The 15,821-nt window shown below is 44.5% G+C and overlaps 1 protein-coding gene across 1 annotated transcript in view; it reads left to right on the forward strand.

The window, feature by feature from the left end:
• LOC119449032 (uncharacterized) overlaps positions 1–11,972 on the forward strand; it is an 80,321-nt gene extending 68,349 nt beyond the window's left edge. Inside the window, exons 9-11 of the mRNA XM_049660836.1 lie at positions 1,746–1,890; positions 5,543–5,806; positions 11,792–11,972. Coding sequence (XP_049516793.1) covers positions 1,746–1,890; positions 5,543–5,806; positions 11,792–11,931 — 549 coding nt within the window. The 3' untranslated portion in view covers positions 11,932–11,972. The remainder of the gene's footprint in view (positions 1–1,745; positions 1,891–5,542; positions 5,807–11,791) is intronic.
• Positions 11,973–15,821: the final 3,849 nt, after the last annotated feature.

Genomic DNA, 15,821 nt, shown 5'->3' on the forward strand with positions numbered 1-15,821 from the left:
TTAGTCACTGATTGTTAGCATTGGTGTAAAGCAATCAATCGACGGTGCTACAAAACACTCGAACGACGCTGCTAGACGCTCGGCTATCTTATCACACTGCTGCCAACGATCGGTCGTTTGCACGCTGAGCTGGCAGCAACGAATCTTTGCGTTGGAGGTTGCTTTCACAAATCTTTTCTGTTGAGAAACTCGCAGGTTGGTTTCATCCGCGCAGAAACTCGCAGGTTGGTTTCATCCGCGCACGCTTTTCTCATTTATCCTGATAATGGTTTTGCTCCATCACTTCACCACGTCCGACGAGAAACGCAGGGGCACAGTATACAAACACGCCCGCCGATCACAGTAGGTACCAGACTTTGGCGAACTCTCCTTGTCGTAACTTCACTTAGGAGCAAAACAAAACACCACAGAACAAACACCTACGATGTTTGTTTGCCGCGGTATGTCGCCGCGGGATCCTGTTTCCACACGAAGTGCAGCGTCACCTATGTTCGCTGCAATCTTTCTTCGCTGGCTCACGTCTCAGAACAAACACACGCGGCACAAAATGTGCATCGTAAGCTCACAAAAATATTTCCGGCATGACAAACCACCACAAACAATTCGAATTCACTCTGACGAAGGGAGACGCACAAAGCTGACGCGACTCGGACCAGTTTGAAGCGAGGGCGGCCATGTTAGGCATGTTCTCCGTCGGCGGGGACACCGGCCGTCCGGCTCATGACGTCACCTGAAGTGCGTGCCTATTGGTGCCGGCTCGTGTGCATCCGTCTTTGAGGGGCAAATGCCGCTGTCTTCCAAAGTTGTATCCGACTATAGCTCCGGACATTCAGCTTTGGTCTCAGTGAAGCGTGGCCAGGCATTAGGCCAGCATCTGTGAAGGCAGCAGAGTCTCGATAAGAGGAAGTAGAACGTTTTTCGTCTCTTTTTTGTTTCCCCGTTTTTGTACTGGGCTTTGTCGGGGCTTTTGGGCTTGCTGTACTTGTGGCCATATTTGCAAAATCAACTCCCCTCCGTTAGCATACCGCAGTGCGGCCCTCGAAAATCTCTATGAAATATAAGTGGCCCGGTGTTCGATGTGAGTTTGAGACCCCTGTCTTAAAGGGACTGGTGAACTCTCGAGAGTACCATCGCGTGATGCTGTCAGCTTGACGTCTGGTGTGGTGCGGAGCAACCGGGCCGACCCATTGACCCCAAATCTTACTACCACGTACCGGGTGGCCTTACAAAGCACGACACCAGTGGGTCTTTAACGGCAATTGACGTTACGCCACAACGCAATGTGTGTATTGTGTTCAATAAGGCTCTTACTTGAAGCATGTTTTATTCCTCTGCACACAATGTGTCTCATCAATAATTCCTCTAAAATGTGCTTATTTTTCCGTGTCAGCTCTTGCGCCGTGTAATTTCACATTTAGGCAAAGGTGTTAATGCATTTCCCTTAAGGAAGGCATTTTTAGTTTTCCTCTCGGACACTTGCCTCAACCTGACACTTTACTTGATGCTGTGAGCGCTTCTGTACGTTGTGTCCGTGCAAACAATCTATGAATGGGTCGCTTCGTATGTCATCCTGATCATGTCGAGTAAATTAATGTTAATCTTTTAAGAACCGTACCTTAGTATGATCTATTTTCTGTACTAGTTCTCTTTCCCTATATATTATGTAATGATCTATGAGGGGACTATAAGGCAAATTGACCATGATGATTGCAGCCACTTAAATTGCTTATATTGTGGCACCGTAGATCATTGATCCGAAGTCCCAGAGGACGATGCCTCCGCTGGAACGTGGTGAAATAATGGTGCGTTCGCCGAACATCATGGTAGGTTACTACAATGACTGCGAGACGACAGCTGCCGCTCTCGACGCTGATGGCTGGCTGCGAACGGGTGAGCTGCCAAAGATCGATGAGGATATTTTTTTATCTTTACGTTTGAACGGACTAGTAATGCCCACATGAACGATGATTATTAGCCATAAAGCACGCGAAGAGTTAGTACTAAGTTTCATTCTTATTTTTTATAGTTAATGCTCGTTTACCTGTACAACAAAGAGAAATATATTATTACAATATCTACCTTATTATATTCTCCTGAGTCTATGGTATAAAACCTTCTAGTAGTGCTGCTAGAGACTGAAAGCATGGAAAACTAAAAGAAAACACACACTGACGCCGACCGAAGGGAAGAATTATTGTAAAGAGCTTGATATTTTGGCGTCCACACGGGAGCCTTGTGCGGAGAAACAGGAAGGGCGCGAGGTTATATGCGGTTGAATCCATGACGTAGGGTGCGGGCGCTGGTCGGGTTAAGATATCCACCGTTTATACAAAAGTTCTTGTAGTCGTCTGTACATGTAGCGACTGAAGACAGAAGCACTTCAAAGGAAATGTGCGCTGCCCCAGCCGATCTCATGATCAGTGGTCAGCACATGTTCTTCAAGCACGCTAGGGATTACTTGGCGCTTGTTTACGTCATTCCGATGCTCCTCGAGTCTTATCTGAAGGTTGCCGCTTTCATTTAATGTCATCCTGCCGTCGTCGTCGTACCGCCTTCGTGTTTCATGAATGTTAGTCCTTGTTCGTCATTTCATCGTAATCATGGCGCAGTCATTCAGCCGTGGTTATGCCACCGCTGCAATTGTTTTGGCGTCATTGCGTCGTCTTCGTCACGCATTCGTCGTCATGGCGTTGTCGTGATGTCATAGTGGTCATGAAATTGTTGTCATCAGACATGGGTACCCTCACGAGGGCCTTCGTCACCCTCATCTGCCCTCACCCTCACGTGGTGAGGTGATCAGGATCGCTTTCGGGAAGGCTGCTGAGCGCGAGGTAAAGGAGAGCGGTCGTTGTGAGGTGAGGGCAAGGGAGTGTGCGGTGAGGTTACATGAGGAAAACGCGATTCATATTTTTGAAGTACACAAAAAAGTCATTCAAACCGTATGCGTAGTGGGTTTAAAGCCTAAATATTTGAAGTGCGCTGGCAGGAAGTGTCTCTAACACAGCTGTACGTCGAATCCCACATTTAACTGAATTAAGTTATAAATAGCTGTTGATGTTAGCTGTAGCTAAACCTATTGAAAGATATAGCCACTGAAAGCGGCAACGAGAGCGAAACTAGTGACGGCAACTTTTTGGCGTTGCTCAAAGATTTTTTTTCCGCTGATCACCACTGTCCAGCGCACTCCTTTATCCGAGGTAAACACACTGGAATTTACGTTTGCTTGCTCAGATTAAATGGGGGGGGGGGGGGAATGAGTTTGAGGATTTTCGCGCAGTGATAGCTTTTGTTGACATATAAACTAAAGGAAACATCCAAATTCAGAAAAAAACATGTCGGTAATGTAGCTAGAGTTCGTCTACAGTACAACCAAAACGTATTCGTTTTATTCTTAAGCTCCCGGATGGCAACGACAGTCGAGTGACTTTATTTACGAGTGAGCTTAAGTGTTTTAGCTCAACCTCCACAATGTCGAGTTCTTGCACTGATTCTCAAGACTAAACACACCAGAATAGTTGAATATATTAACACGTAGTTACTTAGTGTATATTCACAAATTCCGACAAATTATCTATTTTCAAATCACCGTAACTAGCCTGAAACATTCGGCATGAAAAACACCTCCAGCCATTTATGAGAAACATGACAGCACTCAGCACATGCGTTCATGTTCCATCTATAGTTCGCCATCCATAGGCATGCACTGTAAAAGGTTCACGCTGTTAACGAACATACTTTTTGCAGAAAAAGTATTCGCTTCGACATTTCAGTGCGTTAATGTACGTCTGTTTAACTACCAGCGAAGTGTAGTAATTACTACCTAAGTTTTTTTTGCTTTGCTCACTGTAGATACGCAACTGTTGTGGCATAAATGGAAGACGTGACCTCAGGCTTGACAAAAGCAGCATTAGTTTCTAAGCCATCACGGCTAGCATGTGCTAAAGAAATTCAGCTTTGATAACATTTTGGCATCTTAAGTAGCATTTCGTATATCTACAAATTTAACATTGCCGTCAGATGATTTATCGCCACGAAAACAAGAACGAAACCTCTTAGTATTGTTGCACGGTGCTTGCGCATGAACGCGGTAACCATGCAGCTGAGTTGCATTTTAGTGCGTCTGATTCGGAGTGAATCGGGCTGAGTTGTAGTTTGGCGTGTCTGAGTCCGAGTGAGCCATGATCAAAACATATACAGGGTGATCACAGTTGAGTTGACAGGTTTTTTGTAAATTAGACGCTCAGACGTACATGAAGACCACCTCTAAGTAGAGTCATGTGGTGAGGGGACACAAAGTGAGATGATAATTACCGCTGTTAGTAGTACATATAACAAAAATTGAATAATTAGCTTTTCAGTAGCTGCAGTAAGCAGGCACATATCTATTCATATGATAGATGCAGTCGTGTTTCTACAGAGTTTCACTTGGCAGAATTATTCTAGCGTATCGGTGCTTTCACATGAACTGCGAAGTTTAATTGCCGTTCGCAAGATTGCACATGCGAGCCAGTGACGACGAAGGTAATGTTGTTTGCCCTCGCTTGGAGATACTCGCATTATTTTTTGCAGTCCGAGTGATTAGATAATTAGTATTGACTTATCAATTTCACAAATATGATAATTAGATGAAAAGTTTTAATTGGAATATTGTAGAGCAACATGAAAAACTCCTGATACAGCTTTCTGTTGCTCAATACGTGCTACATAAAAGTGTTTTTCCGATACCGCAAAAATCCCGCGAATACACGCAAAATTGCCGCGCCACTAGCCGCTCGAGGCATCTTCGTCATTCCATTGTCGGCAATGCGCTGTCAGTCACGGTCATAGCTTCGTTGTTCATTGGCGACTCTAACTAGCGAGTGTCAGCTACAGGTAGGTCGGCCGATCCCAGAGGCAGTGTGTGTCGCATTTAGCCGAAGGAATAGAAATCGCAGAATAACCACTACAGATTCTAAGAAAGGTGTATTCAGCAATACGGTGAGTCGCTCTACCTTGCTTGACGGCTAATCCCAATAACGTCGCCAGTCAACGTGACATGGCTTCCGCATAATTTTTTTCTGCTTTCGTAATACTCCGTGTCAACAATGAGGCATTTTGTGCGGCATAGAATGCAACTTGGGGTATTAAAAGTGCCACTTGCTTGTCACTCGTAGTTCTGCCCCACCTGCCTGTCATATCGTCTTCTCAACTTTCACTGTTTCAATTACGAAATAACGTTACCGCAGATTACGATCGAATTCACAATGAACCTTGGTACCGGTACAACAGTGGCTGCTTTACGCTACTGCAATGTGATTTCTATGCCATGATGGCGTTTTAGCTAATTGAAATGTGCAAATGTATTCTCGCTCCTACAATCACATTGCTTAGACTGATGTGTCCGTAATCAAGCGTGGCCCAACAAGCACCAAAGTTCATGTGATTGGTGTAAGAATCGAAGCCACGTAGACGCTGTGTGTTCACAGGGAACCTGGGCTACTGCGGTGCCTTGTGATCGTTAATAGGAAAGGAAGTACGTGAGTGACAGATATCTCTTGCGCAGGTGACATGGGCTACTACGACGCCTCTGGTCGGCTATTTGTGACCGAGCGGCTGAAGAGCGTCATCAAGTGTTTAGACACCAAGGTGGAGCCTTTCGAGGTGGAGCAATGCGTTCTCGAGCTTCCCTGTGTGGCCGAAGTAGCCGTGCTCGGTGTGGCGCACCCGGTGCTCGGAGAGGCACCGGCAGCCATTGTTGTCTTGCAACGAAAATGGAAGGGGGAGGAACCTGGCCACATTGCACAGCGGATCAAAGAACACGTGGCAGGTACGTTACCGCGAGCAGTGCTGACTTACAGCGAGGCAACTCCATTCGCAATGGTAGAGTGCATAGTGCAGAATCAGACTGTAAAATGTGAAACAATATGGCTACTGCATCAACATTAGAACATTAACTGTGTGTTTACTAAGTTGCCTACCAATGGAAACCCAGAAACCGTGCATGCGTCCTTTCTGATGCGTTAACATTATTAGGGTACTTCATGCACTTTCTGGGGGCTATCTATCTATGTTGTGTGTGTGCTCGTCTTCAGTGAACCTCTTTGATGCCATCTTGGGTCACTGGGTGTGTGTCAGTATACGTGTGTGCTGCTCTTCAATGGACGTCTTTGACGTCAACTTCGGTTACTCGGTTTTTGCCACTGATAATGTGACGCTCTACAATGACGAAAAGGATCCCTTAAAAGTATTCGAGTCAATTCAAATTGAAGCCACGTCACAAGGGTTCCTGAAGGACAACCGGACGCATTAGCAGGCTGCGTCACAAATGCACTGGGTACGTGCCGCTACTCAATAAACCTCCCGAAACATAGGTCACTGAGCATGTGCCACTGTTTGTGCGGCAAGCGAGGAAACAATTCTCAGCGTTTACAGGCACCGGCTCGCCAGGTTTCTCGTCTCAGAGGCCAGGCGTGGACTTTGCGGTAGCGCCACTAGAAAGCGCAGTGGGTCCAGATTAAAAGGAAGTTTCCCCGATAGCTCAGGCAAATAATTTTGCGGTAATTGACATTAACCGAGAAGTGCACCGATCGGGTCGCGAAGGCGCATTTGTGCCGTAACGGGATACTTTTTTGCGGTGGTTTACCAACAACGGTTGGACGTCGATTCGCAGCAGGGGGCGAATCAGACCACAAAGAGTAAAGACAAGACGCACCAAAACTAAGCATAGAGACGTTAAAATCCGTTACATAAACATGCAGGGTGGTCGCAAGCAGGAAAAGTGGCTGGAAATTCAAACACAGCTACATGACGAAGCTATTTGCCTGTACGCCTTGACCGAAATGCATCTACGAGATTTGGAGCAGCCGCCTGTTACTGACAATTTATATGGGAGGGGTGCAACAGAATGAGTCGGCCAAAGAAAGGCGGAGGTGTAGGCATGCTAATTAGGCGAGGTATGAAATGGCAAAGAGTAAAAGAGACATGTAGGGAGCATTTTTGGATTAGTGGTACATGGGGAGGCAAGAAGACGTGCCTTGGAATAGCTTACCTATGGGCAGGTAGTGATACCAGAGATACAATTAAAGAATTGATCGCATTAGAAGCGATATTAATGACTTCAAGAAATCAGGCCAGGTGGAGATATGATTATTAGTAAGAGATATGAAGGTGCACATGCAGAATTTAAGCAGATATACTGATTACAATGATTCTCTATATAGGGATGGATCTGTGTGATGAGCAGAACCTTATAGTAGTTAACAGGTAGAATAAGTGTCATGGACAGGTAACGTGGTAGTGCGGAAACAGGCAGTCATGTGTCGACTGCGCCTTAGTCTCAGAAATGGTCTACCAACAACTAGACCAAATGATAATAGACGACCACGGAAAAAAATTCCTGAGTAGTGATCATAGACGTTTAACCTAAATGTTTGGAGAGATACTAACGCGAAACACGAACCATGGCATCAGAAATTTTTAAAATTAATGAAGGACAAATATATAGCAAACTGGCTAGACCTCTGTCGTCCACTTTACGCATGCTTCAGACTAAGTCATGCCCCAACCTGGCCCTCTTTCATTCGATCACTCCAGAGAGTTTTAGCTCTACTTGCCCCGACTGTGCGGCTGTTGGCAATTTAGAACACATGCTCTGGCGAAGCCCCTCGTTACAGGCACCCAATCGCATCACGGAAAAAGAGTGGAGCTCTGCCATCCAGAGCTCAGAAATTTCACGCCAAACTTGGGCTGTCCAGAGAGCCCACGGTGCGGCGGTTAGGCTCGGCCGACCCGTCTCCACGTGGGAGCGGCCCGGAGCTCTGCCCTAGGGCAGGGCTTCTCAGGACTTAGTTAATAAAGTTCTTTGTCTGTCTGTCGATCTGAAGAGCAAATAACAGTGAACGCGAAAAACACAGAAAAGAAAATGAAGGCGTTTCCTACAACAGTCTGGGAATATAAGGAACTGGTATACGTTATGCAGCAGGAGATAAGACAGACACGGCGAAAGGAAGGAAGGAGGAATAGACGGAAAGACAGGGAGGTTAGCCAGTTCTCAGACCGGCTTGCTACCCTGTGCTGGGGAAACGGAGCAAGGGGAATAAAAGATATTAAAACAGAGATGTAAAAAAAAGTGTAAAGAACGCACAAAAATGGAGAATACGGCACTGCTTAAAGTCTGTCTCTGAGACCAGTTCTCTTCAAGAAGAGCAACAACGCTTTCAAAGTCTTCTGTGCTGAGGACGGTCTTGGCCAGTGTCCCAGGACCCTTTCCTCTGACAAAGGGCGTTTGTCAAGTCCATCTAACACTCTGTTGGATAGGAACGAGGAAACCGCGTAAGTTGTGGAACAAAGAAATAAAGCAAGCTGCAAAAGAACGTAAGCAGGCCTCCAGGGGCAAAAAGTTGGGATTACACGAAGAAGAGGTGCTCCTTAGTTGGAACAAATACCGAGAAAAGAAAAGTGTGGCGAGTGAACTAGTGCAAGAGAAAAGTAAATGCGCAAGTGAACCTTGGGTGCATAACATTCGCAAAAAAGACCAAGGCGCCTCGAAAAATCTCTGCTACCATGTAAGAGCACTCGGAGCTCCAGCTTTGAATTCGCAAACGTCTATAAGGGATGAAGACGGTAACATCTTCGAATGAGACGATGCGCTGCGGTACATCACAGGCGTTATTGGGGATAACTTCGGCACGCAAGAAAGGATAGTTCAGACTCAAATCCAGCAACAAAAGAGAAGCCTGAAGGATGAAAATTTAGTATACATTACTTTCACTCAAAAAAGCAGAAGAAAATGTCTCTAATAACACGGCAGCAGGACCCGATGAAATCATAATACAGCTAATCAAAAACTTCGATCCGAAGAGCAAGGTACTGCTGACTAATGCCATCGAGCAAGTGATTAGAACAAAGAAAATTCCGGTTGGATGGCGTGAAAGCACGATGAATCTCATATACAAAGGCAGAGGTGATAAGGATAAGGCGAGCTCGTACAGACCAGTTACAGTAACGTTCGTGATATATAGAATGTCACTGCAAGCCATAAAAGTAGAACTGTCGAAGTGGCTGGAGAAAATGATGTACTGGGAGAACTACAGAACGGGTTGAGACAGGCAGGTGCTTAAATTATAATATGTTTATACTAACTCAGTGCATAGAGATATTTATAGAATAGACCTTTATTGATAGCATTTCTAGAGATTGGAGCCTACGACAACGTAGACGTTGTTATGGGATATTCTCAAGTATGAAGGCACAGATGAAGATTGTGTGAAGCTACTGAGGGAGAAATATAGAAACAACCGAGTACAAGTTGTATGGGAAGGTCGAAAATGTTATTAAGTGGCGGAAATTCACCAAGGACTAAAGCAAGGATGTCCTTTGTCTCCATTGTTCACGCTTTATGTTAAGGGCATACAAAGACGACCGGAAAGCAGCGAATTAGGGTTTGATTTATCTTACAAGCGTTATGGACAAATGGTGCAACAGAATTAAGGCTCTCGGACTGATGTATGCGGGCGACATAGTGCTACCAGCGGGCAATGCAAGAGATTTAGAGACACTTGCGAATATCTGTGGCAACGCAGTGACAAATCTAGGTTTTAATTTTAGCACAAAGAAATCGGGAATTCTGATCTTTAATGAAGCGACGAGTAATTACGTGGTTTCATTTCAACAGCAAGTCATAATCATAGTCAATCAATATAAATACATCGGTGTATATATAGGCGAAGGAAAGTACCCACCAAGATTATCTGAATATAAAGGGGAAGCGGAATGCAGCAATAATGGAACACAGAGCACTGTGGGGCCACAATAAGTATTGGTGGTGCGTGGAATCTGGAAAAGAGTAATGATGCCAGCGCTAACGCTCGCAAGGCCATTCTATACTTAAAATCGGATATCTTGTCGGGGTTGGGAGTTAACCAATGTTCGGTAGACCGGTTGGCTTCGGGATGACATGGAAAACCACGTCTCTGATGATTGTAGCCTGGACCAAGGAAATATTTTTGGGTGGTCCAGTGCACTAGCAGTGCCCTCCCCCCCCACCCCCCCCACCCCCCTGTGTACATAAAGTCCTGTTTTGCGTGCATAAAATTCAGTTGAAGTCCGGCGTTCGTGTTATCTTTCTCGTCAAGTCCGTGTTTAATTGTGCGCTCGAACGATGTTTCATGGAGATTTCTTTCATTCTTTCTTTCTTATTTTCTTGTCCCTGGCTCATACCCGCATATCCAATGCGGGTATGCGCCATCTGTGATTGTATTATCGTTAATCGTGACGTAACCGACGGGAATGGGATGTTATTGATGTCATGACCTATTAGTCATGTTAGTCATACATTCGTACCTTTCCACGCCAATTTTGGTGTATACCAAGTGAACGAGACGGCAGTTTTCGATAGCTTTTCGATAGCTTTATTTCCACATAAGGGTTCTGTGGTCGGACCACGAGTGTTTTCGTCTAGGCATATACAGCTTCGCTGTAATAGGAAGGTCACAGCAAACACTATACCTGTGCTGTATGCTCTTGTTTATTGCTATACCAGCCGCCCTAACAGAATTGTTTTAGAAATGATGGCTACTACGCATCTGCGACTTGTTTATAGAAAATCACATCCAAGCCAATATTGTCTCATTTAGTTAGCTGCGTAAAGTGAAATACATTTCTGTAAGGAATTATTGCAATGCGACAAGACTATTCGGACTCTATGGAGCCCAGCAGTGTGGTAAGCTGACAACCTGTGCTTCTTTCTCTGAACGGTGCCCGCTACCTCTTTTCTGCCGACAATGTTAGCAAACGGACAGCATACCGCGCGGAAGCTAAGGAGCGCACTTGATTTCTGCATCTCATAAATTAGGAGTGAGCGGCCCTTTCGGTTCGCACGCCTATATTGTGAGCGCGTGCACGTGTTTCACTGCTTCTTTGTCCTTTGAGAGCGCAGTTCTTAGGCGCCTGTTCTGCGTTGAGCGTCCGCATGCTTCTGCGTCCCTCGGCGTGCCTCGGCGTCCCTCGTAACCGAGCGAACGAGCGAAGCAAAGAATAAAAGAGTGAACGAGGAGCGCAGCTGGAGATGGAAGACGGTAATAGCGAAGAGAACGCGAGAAGGAAAGTGCAGAAAGACAGTTTGGCGAAAGGGTGAAGAGGAAAGCCGAGTTCCGCACTAGAGTACGAGATGGCGCCATAGTATTAGAGAGTGCAGCTCTTAGGCACCCGTTCCTGGGTTGAGCGTCGCCGTCGCTCGGCGTAACCGCGCCAACGCGCTCGTGCCACTGCTCGCGTGTTCGTCGCCGTCTTTTTCGACAGCTGGCTTCGATGCCGCTCATCATGCCAGCCTTCCCATATACTGCCCCTCCCTCGGTGAAGGTGTGATGCCGGTCTCACGTTCTTTGCCTCAATACTTGCGAAATGAAAACACGTATACAGCTGCACTCAAATTTCGCATTAGGAAGTATCGTATTCATCAGAATATGTATTTCTGTATAAGTAGTAGTCGGTTGCCTTCTGTGACGCGAGTTACACTGCTCCAACTATGAGGACTGATACCGCTGCGGCAATGAATTGTGCTGGCTGGCGCACCAACTGAAGCAGTGTACAGGTAGAGCGGAACAACTGCTTAATTTTAAAACTTGTAATTGTTATCCAGTCTTCTGGCATGTCGATGCACGTTTATCCTAAGCAATAATTTTATGTACATGAACTCATTTCTCCCTTTCGAGCTTGTGGCATCAAAAGTGCTTTTCTAGTAAAGTACTTTGTACATGATCATTATTCATTAAACTAAAATGCTGTTCAAAATACGTGCTTATTTATTTTGCAGAGAAATTGGCTGTTTACAAGGGACTGCACGGCGGGATAGTTTTCGCTGAAGAGCTGCCCAAGAACAGAAGCGGAAAAGTGCTCAAGCGCCATCTGAAGACTGAGTTTGTAAAGCTTAAGAAGGCCGGAACGTTTTATTGAATGCTGTCGAGGACATGCTTGCTCTGATCTACTTTAATTACAAGTGACAGGTAATATAACAATAAAATACTACAATGTTAATAAAATCTGACGAATATTTGTTCCAAACATTGGTACGCTCAAATTAGTAATTATTTTACTGTATATAAGAGGTACCAGCAGCCTGCCTAACCGAATCCGTATCAGCGTTCCCATATTAGCGATTTTATTTCTAGATTTAGCGACTTTCTTGCTGATTTAGAGACAAATTTTTCTGTGTAACCATCGACCATTTTAAGCAACATGACTGAGCAATTGCCAACAGTTTAGTGACTTACTAGATAGGAAAGTGGCTTATAAATGGCTTTGTATGACACATGCTGCTTTTATAGGCTACCATTAAGCGGTTTAAGTTCCCTTTAAGGTGCTTGGGCTTTGTGATTATCATGAACCAATGGGTTTCTTCACGTATGTGGTGCTCACGCCGTTATTGTGCTTTATGCGCAGAGTGCTCATGTTGACAGGTTTCCCACGCCAAGAAAATGCATCTTTTCCCCCCTTTTTTTACAACACCACTTTTAATGGGTCTTCAAGCTGCATGATATGCATAGTATGACTAAATACGTTTGAAATGGCAACGTCGACAAGCTCGACAGAATCAAACCTAATTGCTTTAATGTGCGTCGCGAGATTTGGGACGCAGCAAATGCATAATCAGACAGATGGACTCTAGGAAAGCCTAAATATAAGAGTGGCTGGGCTCGTTCACGTGAATCTGAACACGCCGCTCTTATTTCTCACGGCTTTCGGACAAATCAATGCTGTATGAAGCTTCCAGGTGGATCAAGGGACAGAAGGGTAGTATTTGAACTTACTTGGCGAGTCTGGAGCGCGTGCCCCGAACAATACACGAGTGCTCCGGACCACCGATGACCCACATAAAGATCACGCAGTTGTCATCGCCGTGTTACAATATACAAGTAAGCTCGTATCAAAGAATATTGTTCTTCCTTTAGGAACGCGGCGAACTACAAAATTTACAGGGATATTAGTCCAAGGGCGGTATAACGTAACACTCTTTCAATCTGTTTTTATTCCAAATCGGCCATTAGCCCTCCGTGATAGGTCAAAACGGTTCAAGCTCTGCCCATATAGGTGGCCGTCACGCCCATATGGGCAGGCCTGGAGCCGTTTTGACCTATCAAGGAGGGCTAATGGCTCATTTGGAATAATAACAGATTGGAATAGTTTTACGTTGCACAGGCTCCATTACTTTTCGTGCTATGAAAATCAGGTTCTTGTTTTCAAACGTTCTGGATTTGTCGCATTACAATTTGAAGCTAAAGGCGATATTTCAGCTTGTCTCATACCTCATGTAGATATCGTATAGATTAAAAATATGCATTTACTGTCCATTTGTCAGATGCATGGACACTTGGAAAATGCTGCGGCAAATGATTTGCACCAGGTTAGCCTATTGATAAGTGTGGAAAGACACAGACAAAATAAACTATTTACACTGTATTTACACTGCAGCCAGACCACAAGATAGACACTCGCTCGCGCAAAGAGCTCATACACTTCATCGTCTTTCTCGTGGAGGCTCGTCTCTTCAGGATCATGTCGATGGTATCTCAATAATATAATATGTTTTTCCAAGACGCCTCATTTATTTAGAATTTACTCGACAGCATTAGCGATAACTTTAGAGACAGTGTAGCAAACCTTTGCGAAAATTTTGCGACATTTATGTCTTTGTTATGCCTTCTGTAAATTTTCTTCTCAAGGTCAGGTTCTCCTGTGAATAACTGACATAGATAAACACAATATCGCACATATCCTAGCGGCATACTGCTCATAAATAATTTATTGTTCTGTTGCCATTACGCAATTACCAATTGCGCATTATGTTCACCATCTGTATAATAATCTTCAACCCTACTCTTGCACTTTGTTGGCTAAGGCTCTGAATCATATGCTGCAAGTCAACACAAACGTTCCTGAGAAAAGCATGGTTGCGCGAACAGGAAAAGAAAGACTTCGAAAGAAATGTAGGAAACAATAGTTCAGCGCCTGACCTATCGTTTCCTACTTTTCTTTCCAAGTCTTTCTTTTCCTGTTCGCGCAACCATGCTTTCCTCAGATGTCAACCAACTCGCCCAGCAACAAGTTCTACACAAACGTTCCTGAACAGGACAATGTCATCTGGAAACCGTAGGCTGCTTAGATATTCACCGTTGATATTCACTCCTAATCATCTAAGCATACGTGATGCATTGGAGAGATTGTTCCCTTGCCTTCCCCCTTTCTTGAGCAATATGTTTCCGCCTTACTTGTGGAGGATTAAAGTGACTGTGTAGGCTATAGATATTAGCTAAGGTATTCACGTATGCTTCCTGTACTCCTTGATTGCACAATGCCTCCATGACTTCTGGTATCTCTACTGCATCTAATGCCTTTTCATAATCTGTGTCAGCCATATAGAAAGGTTATTTGTACTCCGCAGATTTCTCAATTACCTGTCTGTTGACATTGAAGTGAACCACTGTAGAATATCCCTTACTGAAGCCATCTGGTTCTCTTGGTTGAATGAACTCAAGTGTTGCCCTGATTCAATTAGAAATTATGTTGATGAATATATTATACAATACTGAACACAAGCCAATGGCCCTATAATTGCGCACTTCTTTAACTTCTCTTTCAGTTTTCCTGTCTTATTGATTAGTTTAACGTTGAATTTCTTCCAGCTCTCTGATACATTTGAAGTCGTGAGGCACTGCGTATTAATCGTCGCAAGCTTTTCAAATATAATATCCCATCTATCTTTGAATAAATCTACTTTTATTCCACCTTCTCCTGCCGCTTTTTCGCGGGACATGTCTTCCAAAGTTTTTCCAACCTCATCGGTAGTTGCACAGGGAACTTCTGTATCCTGTTTGTCACAACAACCAATCAAGTTTGCGTGTCGGCCATGGGTACTGTACAGTTCCATATGAATGTCCCAGCTGCCTTTACTATATCATCTAAATTGCTGATGACATCACCCTGCTTATCTTTCACTGCATAAATCTTAGTCTTTCCTGTGTAAACTTTTTTTCTCACTTATTTCATGCTGCCCCATTTTTATGGCCTCCTCACCCTTTCCTCTTGAATTAGAAATATCGCTTAGTTTCTTCATGTTGATCAGCTTTGAAAGTTGAGCGAATTTTATCTAATCTCTTTAGTTGGTAACTTTCATACTTTGTAGTTGCTAGTAATAATGGTAAACAGTTCTGACCACGATGATTGAAAGGCATCGGGCAACAGCGGTTGCCCAGTAATTCGCTATTTCAAGAATAAGATAACTTCTTCAGTCTTCGTTGACTGCGAGAATGTGCACTCACTCTGGATACATGCCAGTAAATACGGCCACACCAGGGGAAGTGGCGGAAGCGAACTCGGCTGCGAGCTCCGCGTCGTGACGTTGTTTGAAGTGCTACGCAGATTAACTATTCATCTTGATTCACCAGTTCGGCCATTGCGTAAGGAACATTAAATGCTAGCCGTATAAAAAATGTTCCTTGGGAAATGTAAAACAACTAGTAAAACAGGCGCGCCAGGATACGTGCGCAGCAGAAGGTATGCTGGGCTAGAGAAACTTGAAAACGAACGAAAGAAGCTACATATTTTTTTGTAACCATAACATTACTGCCATTACTGCGTTTCGTCACCATGTCAGTGTGCGGTATCCGCGGCAGTAAATGGTACCGGAGTTCTCCTTTCTCGTCCAGTCATCACTGAACGTTCGCGTGTCTCCACAAGTGAGCAAAATGCTGGCAGTATTAGAAAACATTTCTTAGGAATGGTCCGCATGCTTTATACTGTAGTTTTCTTGCTTTATTACTGGAAAGCCACAAGATTCCTCGAATTTT

The sequence above is a fragment of the Dermacentor silvarum genome, chromosome 1 (assembly GCF_013339745.2).
Source record: "Dermacentor silvarum isolate Dsil-2018 chromosome 1, BIME_Dsil_1.4, whole genome shotgun sequence".
Taxonomy (NCBI): domain Eukaryota; kingdom Metazoa; phylum Arthropoda; class Arachnida; order Ixodida; family Ixodidae; genus Dermacentor; species Dermacentor silvarum.